General features: G+C 28.9%; 1 protein-coding gene across 1 annotated transcript; it reads right to left on the bottom strand.

Moving 5' to 3' along the window:
* Positions 1-960: 960 nt before the first annotated feature.
* LOC103312770 (uncharacterized protein) lies at positions 961-7,565 on the bottom strand. The gene is made up of 6 exons (XM_008194237.3): positions 7,366-7,565; positions 7,144-7,319; positions 6,861-7,092; positions 5,921-6,105; positions 1,523-1,779; positions 961-1,476 (listed from the first exon to the last, which is right to left on the bottom strand). Exons 1-6 carry the CDS (start codon positions 7,454-7,456, stop codon positions 1,023-1,025), a joined length of 1,395 nt encoding a protein of 464 aa, XP_008192459.1. The 5' UTR covers positions 7,457-7,565; the 3' UTR covers positions 961-1,022.
* Positions 7,566-10,041: the final 2,476 nt, after the last annotated feature.

Genomic DNA, 10,041 nt, shown 5'->3' with positions numbered 1-10,041 from the left:
TAAAGTGCACAAAGCACAAGGTGCAAAGTTGCGAAGTTGTCGGTGGAATAGGGCACTGATGGTAAAAATCTACTCTAGTATTTTTATTCAACTTTTTTAGTTATTGGTTATCATTAATTTCTCTCTCAAATCGATAGCTAGTGGGCTGAAATGTCAAAATTCCATCATGTGACTTGGTCACACATGATGGCTGTTTAAGACATCAAAAACAATTAGAAAATTATAGCGTTTCTATTTCTTTGTGCTGCGGAAAAATCTCTGTTTTTTAGTCAAAACGAATGATAGCACTCTAAAAAGCAGAAGTTTAAACACACTTTAAACACACTTTTTTAATGCCATTAAGACCCCCTCGAAGTCCAGGGAACATTATTGAAATTTGATAAATAGTTTCATATCGCGAAAAATTACTTTGGATTATTTTAACTGGTTGTATCGTATCCGGTGCGTGATTTTACGACTAGCATGCTCCGATCATTTTTGCGATTTTTCGTGACTGCAATTTCTCAAAGATTAATAAATACCAATTTTTCAATGATTTATGACTCAACAGTTTTCGCGGCCTAAATCTGATTTCAATTTTTCAGAAAATATAATTTTCTTATCGATTTCGACGTCTTAATCAGACATTTATGACTAACTTTCAACTTGTTGTGGTTCAAAATAGTGGAAATATTTTATTTTAGGGCGCGAACTTTTGATTTGAAAGAAAAATTAGAGATTGACTCAACAAAAATGTACAAACAAATATAAATTTCTAGTAATTTTTGACGGTTATTTGCAACTTCGAGTCCTATAATGTGTTAGAAATTTTGTTTTTTAGGGCGCCATCGTTCGTTTTTTTTTAAGTTTAACTTGAAAACTTTGGAATCAGACTAAATGATGCTTTTTGCTCTTCTATGTGTCTAATTAGTAATTAGCAATTAGCGTAGCATTTCACAAAAAAAACAATTACCACACATTTTTCGTTAGGTATTGTATATTCTTATATTTCATAATAGCAAAACATGTATTATATTATTTATTCAGCATTCACACTTATATTTCTTCCTGTAATCACAACTACTATCTTCTTTGCCATTCTTCTTATAACTACACAACCGAATAGCCTTAAGCAAAACCGCCAGTTCACGACAATAATACCCAAAAGCTTCCGCAATCGGATCACACAAATCCCTAACCGAAGTAGCAATATTGTAAAGAAAAATTAAAAACGGTTGAATCACTCCATTAAACAGCGTTGTAAGAAAAGGTTTGAAGAAATAATCCGACCACATCTGCATTAAACCGACAAAGATTGGACGAAACACACTATACAACAAAAATTTAAACAACTGTAGAATAAAAGACACACAAAAAGACACTCCAATGTGAATTGAAGCAAAAAACTCGGCCCAAAATTTTGTCGTATATTTTTCAGTTTTTTCAGCTATAAGTTCGCATTTCATCACAGGAGGCGTATCAGTCGTATGCAGAAACCTACAATTGGAACGAAGTCAAAAATAATGTGGAAAAATCAACTTACTGCGCATTGCCGTGGTCAAAATAATAATAATCAACTCTTGTATTTCCTTCACTGTCGTAGTAAACATTTTTTTGAATCGTACTTTGTGCCATTGTCATTGTTCTTTTCGGTTTTATTTCGTTACTACAGTTACAATTATTGTTCGAATTTGTTTCGTTGTTTTTAGTTGTTTTTTCGACAGGATTATGGATTGTGTTTGTTGCAACAGTGGTCGAAGATGGCCGAGGGATACCATCAACCAAATCGAAAACTACTCGCTAAAATAATTCAGAATTTATTGTTATACTTATTTTATTACACCAACTATGAACAAGCGGAGCGAGTAGAGAAAATTTTTTCAAAATCAATTTTTGACTATTTCGTAATTTCATACCGTTAACGGTGGTATAGTAAAAGTAAAAAATAATGAAATAAAAACACAGGAAAAATAATGACAAAGAAAGATAAGAGGATTAATTTGAATAGAAAGTAAAAGAACAAAGTAAAAATATTATATATAAAAAGGGGATTACGAGAGCGAAGGAGAATAACAGAATTTTTTTGTTTTTTTATTCAAAGTCGAAGAAGACTTTTAGAATTAGAGTAGCAGAATTATAAAAAAGAGAACACAAAAGTAAAAAACTATAAAAGTGAATAGAGGGAAAAATAGAAAAATTACGAGAAAATAAATAAATCTAAATACTATAAGAAATAATGACAAAAAGGGAAAGCTCAAAGAAGAAGAAACAGGAAAAAGAAAAAAACAAACAAATTAATTTGAGTACACAAAAAAGTGAACAAAGAAACAATAACTGTAAAATATAAAAAAGATCCCAAAAGTAAAAGGATAGTCAAAAGAAGAATAAAGAACTACAAAATGCATGTGAGAAGAAGAATGAAAGAAAGTTATACTACCGATAATATTAATAAGAAAAACAACTCGAGAAATAATGAACACGAAAAAATAACAATAAAAAAACAAAGTTGCAGAAAGATTTTTTCATTTCATAATTTAATGCAATTTGTAAAAATTTGAGAATTTTTAAATTTCAAGAAATTGATACACTGGAGACTTAATGTAATAAAAAATAGACAAAGGGAAAGAACAGGAGAAATAATGACAAAAAAGAAGAAAGAATACATATAAATGCAAAAAAGAAGCTAGGAAAGTACAAAATAAATAAAAACGGAATGCTAATGAAGAAGAAGAAAAGAAAAAAGCAGAACTAGGAGATGGAGCAGGAAAAAAGATCTGAAATTTAATTTCAGTAAAAAGTAAAAAATCCAAGAGTAAAATGTAAAATATAAGAAAGGAACAAAGAACAGAAAATAAACGAAAAAAACACAACAAAAGCCAAAACAGTGTAAAGAAGAATTTTAGAATAAAAATATTATGAAAATTAAATATATTTTAGTATTTAATTATTTTTTTATAATTAAACATTATAAAAAAATGGAACATAAGACTAAAAAATTAGAATTAAAAATAAATTGATAAAAAAAGAAAATAAAAGAAAAAAGCCAAAAAGTAAAGTAGAAGGAATATATGGAAAATTTAATAAATGTAAAAGTAATAAAAATAAGGAATAAAAATAGAGAAATAATAAAAAGAAAACATAAATTATACATAATAAGGGAGAGAAGAAAGAATACAAACAAAGAAAAGTAGTCAGGAAATTATAAATAATAAAAAGCGAAAACTAGAAGAAAAAGCCAAAAAAGAAAAGGGCAAAAAAATTATTTGGATGTTTTTAAAATTTAAAGGTGTTTTTACGTAATTTTACGAGATCTGCACATCTAAAGTGCAATCAACAATACATATTCCGATGCCGCACTTAATTACAAATTTTGAAACATTGGATGGTCTAGCTTATTCAGCCCTTCATTTTTGGTTAGTAATTAAGTTACACAGATTAGAATCATATTAATTCTTTAGACATAGAATACATAATAATAATTATTTCTGAAAAAAAAGCAATGTATGACTGTTAATGAAAGTGGGACTAGTTTTTAGTTTAAAGTTTTAAGTTTGATTTAAAAATATTGAAAAGTTTTTTTCTACATTCGACCGGCAAAACATTGAAAAAATTATTTGCATCGTATCGGGTACAACCTTTTGCTCTAGAAATTGTGTTATGCAAAGGTACAATATATAGTTTTGTTCCCCCTTGTATCATGATCATGAAATTCTTTATGAATGATATATTTTTAATATTCTTCTTATTATAAAGAAGAGAGTTATAAAGATATAAAGAAGTCAATGACATAAATTTCAAATAAATAAAGACTGCTCTGCAATCAGATTTATAATTTAAACCAGCTATTATACGTACTGCTCTCATTTGTAAGGCAAATATTCGGTATCTTATTACTGAGTGTCCCCAAATTTAAATTCCATATAAAAGGTGTGACTAGAAATATACAAAGTAGGCAGACTTGAGAATGTCCATTGAAACCGTATTTGCTAGCTGCCGAAATAAAAATATTGCTTTATTTAATTTGCTACTCAACACATTACCTTGATCATGCCATAGTAAATTACTGTCAATATTGACACCCAAAAAAGTGCCTTTAAAAGTGTCGCGTAAAAACTTAAAATTAAAAACTAAAGAACTAAAATAGTACATTAAAATATAAATGGATATTGAGGTCTTTAAATCACGCGTGATTTTTCGAGCACGATGGCGTAGCCAGAGTGGTCGAAATAGAGCAAGTATTTTAAAGACCAGTTTTCTACGAATACTTTACGTTATTTTTTTATTAGTACACTTTGAAATCATAAATACAGATATTAATATTACAAGAATTAGAAATAATGTAATGTGAGGTCAGTATACCTTTCGTTGTCATGGAATTGACAATTTCAAATCATTAAAAAGATACCATTTATACTTCACGTTTCTTGGGTTATTGATGTTGCCGTATACACTTTAAAATCGCGCGTATTTAAAAATTGTACAAAGTGTCTATAAATGATTGTAGGATCGTAGTAAGTATTAAAAGTTTACTGCTTCTTTCAACAAACAACGAATAATTTTGGTATATGAAAAAATTAGTTTTATTAGGTGCCTAAATATGTAAAAATTGGTACTTTTTAGAAATTTCATAGAAATAAAATAATTAAATGCGGTAAATTCAAATTCCAGAACTACCTGAGATCCTACAGTCTTTTACAAACAGTGTGTATTTATACACGTTGCAGCGTTTTTTAAATAAGCAAAATAGATTACTAATAAAAAAAGGTTGTTATTATTTCGAAATAGTAAGAATTTATTAGCTGTTTCAAAACTATAAAAACGCCAAAGTCGCATTTTCTCTCAAAATTAGTTGTTATAAATTATTCATGCTCTTCAAAAAAATAATAAAAAAATAATAAGCTAATGTAATTTATACTTGCAATGAGAAATCATTAATAAGTAGTTTACAATTTTATCAATCTTATTTATTCGGTAAAATGCGAAGTTTCGATTAATTTTTTACATTTTTTATCCGCTCCCGCTCTGCTTGTTCATATTTTTTTAGGCAAAAAGTCACCACCTCAAAACTACTACCAAATAACTCATAAGAGTCATAAGTAATTAGTTAGAACTTAAAAAAATGTGTTACGTATTTCAAAACTACAGTAAAAGGTTTGAAAGCAAGCGTAAACTAAAAAGTGAGAAAGTGAGATTGAAATACATTAAATTGTAAATAGATTTGTAAATATTTTTTGTAAATAAAATTTACTTGTTGTCCGCGTTAGTTGCATTATTTCAACATGTTGAGAATCACTGACATATTTTGGGTGGGTGACGTAGTTGGGCTTGCGAAAGTTTCCTGTCTCTTTTAAATGACCTAAGTGTGAGAAAAACAACATATTCCTGGCTTGAGCCGAGGGCGGCCCATCATATTCATTATCTTACTTGCTCCTAGCTACTTTATCAAAGAGTGCGAAAGACAACAACGTTTTCCGACATTCGACCAAAATTTAAAAAATATTACTATACGAGTGTTTACTTTACGAAGAAATTAAGTACTTCATTATTAAGTTCGTTAAAAATGTGATTACTACTGATTGCTTTTAAAGTATAAGATTTTTTAAATAAAATTTCTTTTAGATTTTAGTCGTACAAAAAAATATTTTCCAAATTTTGCTAAACAAATTTAAAAAAAAATGTACCTGCAACTCTTAAAACTAAAAGGAATTTCAAAAAAGTAATTTCTCAAAAATGATCACGTTTTTAACGCACTTTATAGTGTACCCAATGATTATTTTTTCGTAATGTAAATAAATAGTTTAGGCAAAAAATTTGGAACCAAACGTTTAAATTATTTTTAATTTTTTGTAAGGAAATTTTTGGATTATTAATTTCGAATTTTTTTGCCCACCAATACTATGTTGAGGTAGTGAAATGTTTAAAAAAAAATGAGAAAAATTACTTTTGGAGGACCTGTGTCGTCTTCTTGTCCACAAATATTAATTTTATACAAGTCACAAGGACTGTAGTTTTGTTTCCTTATTATAAGTTCGTGTGATCTATTTTTTATCCATTCGAATAAATTTCGTTTTTTACAGTCAACTGTTGTTAATTTCGACCCACTTTTGTTGGGCATAAGGTAGTAACCTAGAAAGAAACAATGACCATTAAATGGTATAACATTCAAATAAACTCAATTTATAAAAAATATATTTATACAAAGCTTCTGCTTTCTGCATCATCTAAAATTATTGTCAGCTACACGGGATGTTACAGAAATGAGGTACAAACTTATGTTTTTATTGCTGAAAATTTTTAATATTTATTAATATTATACATTTGTATTATGTGTAATATTATGTGTGTTTAGTTCATAATAGACAGTATTAAAAGCTACATCCCCAAAATATGCGGTGTTTCATTTCAATAAACATAAGTTTGTATAGTGGCTCATTTCTGAAACACACTGTACGAATTGATGAATGATAAAAAACTATAAAAACTTTAAAAATATATGTTTTTCAAGATTATGTAAACTACATATTACATACTCGTAGGTGAGAGCTAGGAAAAATAGTTCTAAATAAAAATTGTAATAAATCACATTTCATTTCATAGTAGAATTTCTAGACACCGCATTTAAATTTTTTGGAGTAAAATAAAGCACAAATTGAGAGTTTTTAAAATTTACCATTTCATCTAATACCTTTAAAACTAAGAATCGTAAAACTAATATGAAAACAGATTTAGAATCCTTAGTCAATTTTGCTTTTGATAGGGAAACATTTAAGATAAATTTATCAACGGTAGGTTTAATTCAAAAAACATTTTTATATAGAATTTTATGATTTACAACTTTTATTGTACTATTTTTCCAAGCACTTACCTATTTTGAATAATACCTTCACATCTTGTGGACGAAGCAACAGGTCTCATACACAAGCACTCAGGCCTCACACTAAAATGATTATGATCACAACATGAAGGTTCAATATCTTCAAAGTGCTCAAAATTGTTTAATGAACAGGTCCCAGCATCTGCCATTACCGAATCCTTTTTATTTGAACTCTTACTCGAAGAACAACAATTGTTTGAACACTTGTCACAACCCGAAGAAAGTCTCGTGCGACGTGTCTTAAAACATAATTAATTTCCCAAAATTGTAAAAAAAGATTTGTTAAGTACATCAAGTGCTGACAAAACAGACTCATCGTTTTCTGCATCACTACTTGTGTAATGTGATGTGGTCAAATCGGGAGTTGTTGGACCCATTAGATCTAATACGTTTTGAATTTCGTTTTTTATGTCGGATATGGAACCTCTTGGTGCATTGTTTGACGACGAAGTTTCACTTTCCGAAACTAGAAAAAAATCAATTTTCTTCGTGTATAAGTTTTCAGTACTCACATCTGTGAACTCGAACTGGCAAAGATTCAGATCTTGCATTCACACCTTTGTTAGTTGTTGTGTTATCTTCACTACTTGTGTCTTCCACCATTTCATAAATATTTGTATTGTATAAACGTTTGTAAAAGTGTAAAATCCATGATAAGAAAAGTGTATATGAAACGTCAAAAATATTTTACTTTGTGACGGTGTCGCTAACGAAATCAAAAAATAGTCAAAAATAAATCGGCACAAAATAATTAACTCAAATTTTGGTAAAAAAAACATAAAAATAGTGTGTCTGTTGGCAATATTGAGTAGGATATGCTTCCAGTTAACAACAATTCAACAATTATGTGGAGTTGTACATCAAATCATTGTCAAGCAAAATGGATCTGGTTGCAGTGATGCAAATTACGAACAAAAATCCAAATATGTTGCCAACAGACTTAGTTTTTCTGGATCAGTTTGTATTATACAGGGTGTATCAGGAATACGTGTGTCAATTAACACTAATCAAGTGTAACAACTTTTCTATTTTAACATTTTTTATAACATGTTGCAAAATTTTTATTTATGCTGTTTTTTTTCTTACTTCTGTACAGACGAGCTGGTCAATATTTAATAAACAGTTTGTATCATAGCAACAATTTTCATTGCTATTTTAAATTGTTTAAACTGTATGTTTCTATAACAATGAAAATAATTCGGCTATTAAACAAGGACTTCTATTAAACTAAGGACTACTATTTAACTAATTAAAGAACTACTATTAAACAAGATAACACATCAAATAACCAAAACCAGAAGATGTAACAGATAGTAACAAATAAATGCAAGTTCAAATTTTGATCTGCACTACAGCAGATGCTCGAAATGAGCTTCTTCTTCTTCGAGCATTGTTGATTATTTCATTAGTTATCGTCCCCAAAGCTTCTTGAATTCTTGCTCCGTGCGATTAAATTCAAAATTCTTTTATAGTCACGGTAAAAGTTTCTATTAGGAAACCGTTCCCGATATTCCCTAGCAGTTTCCCGTGCGTTCCGATTACACTATCCAAAGATTATAATCATTTCAACGTAATCAGCGGCAGAATACATTTTGACAAACAAATAATTTTAAACAATTGTCTAATTGACATAAAAACAACCAGTAGACCACACATTTATTGAAATTTTCGCAATTACATGAAAATACGGAAAAGCTTAGCAACGAAAATATTCTAGCACTATCCCTCGATGGTACTGCTGTCGGATTGGTCAACTTTAGGATGTCTTAACTTGATTACCATTTGAGTTATAAACTTTTTTTTCAATTTATTTCTTGTTTTGATGCGCTCTTTTACACCTTTTTCTCTGGGGAGCGAATTCTTATACACGCTGTATGGTTGGTTTCTTCTTTATTCGACGTCGAGGACAGATTTACTGTAAACTAAGCTGGAACTAATGCAGTATTTCTATTTTAAAAATTTATTTGACAAAAGTAATTTCAGAACGTCAAATGAGGTGTATAACGTGCCTGAGTGTAATAAAACTTGACTCACTTGGTATATGATACAGGGCCACCACAAGCGTTGTTTTCTCCTGCGTGCAGATTTAAAATTGCCGCCACTTGTACTTGTAGACTTATTTTTTATCTGTTTATTAAAGATAAAAGTAATATAAATGACAAGTTCCAATAAAAAAGCAACAAATAAATAATTATTATAAAAATTTTAAGTTTGTCACAAAATGTATGTATTAAAATGACAAAACAAACATACTCGTTACTCGTATATCTCAAAAAACGAACGGTTCTTAAAAAATTGCACTTTTCTTACTTTCAAATTTGCAAATTCTATAACTACAGGATGCTCAAAAACTGGCGCACCAACTCAGTGGTACGTTATTGAGAAGCAAGTGCAGATAACGGAAAAAATGTTGAAAAAATTCCTAAAGTCATCTTTTAAAAAATCTAGAGCTACAAACTTATTGTGTTAACTTCTTTAGTTTTCATTATTTTTTAATGTTTTCATGTTTTACACTAGGTAATCGTTCCCTAACAAAACGATAAATAATTATTTTTAAATTTTCTATCAGACTTTAGCAGTGTTTTTAATTTAAAAAAATTTAAATTCATCAAAAAAATCACAATGTGTAGATGTGCCAACACTGGGAATTATTTCCTAGGAAACCGTTTAAAAAATAATTTATTTTTATTATTGATCAAATTCTATTGCGATCATGACTGTTAGACAACGGTGACACATATCATTTATCTAAAACCCGTAATTTATCAATAACTTTAATACAAAGAATTTTTTTACTATTTTTAGCTTTATATGTAACCAATTCTCTACCACACACCACTGAGTTGGTGCGCCAGTTTTTGAGCACGCTGTATATTCAAACAATGTAATAGTACATATTCAATTGTAACGGTAGATAAATTGTTTAGACTAGAGATTGAAATTATTTTGAAATTACATTTTTGCCCTTAAAAAATTTTGACGGAAGAAATTGTTTAAGGCAAGGATGTAATTAAACTTTATATTTTTAGCGACGTTTCGATTTTAATTAAATAATCATCTACCTGATGTAGCCTGATGAAAAAAAGCATACATTGTACAAATCTATTTTCAAATGGTTGAAAAAAAAAATGGAAATATTTAATAGTGTGAATGCTTAACAGAAATTCGGAAGAAATATGCTAATTAAG

The sequence above is a fragment of the Tribolium castaneum genome, chromosome 9, assembly GCF_031307605.1.
Source record: "Tribolium castaneum strain GA2 chromosome 9, icTriCast1.1, whole genome shotgun sequence".
Taxonomy (NCBI): Eukaryota; Metazoa; Arthropoda; class Insecta; order Coleoptera; family Tenebrionidae; genus Tribolium; species Tribolium castaneum.
This window is presented reverse-complemented; position numbering and strand designations above follow the sequence as displayed.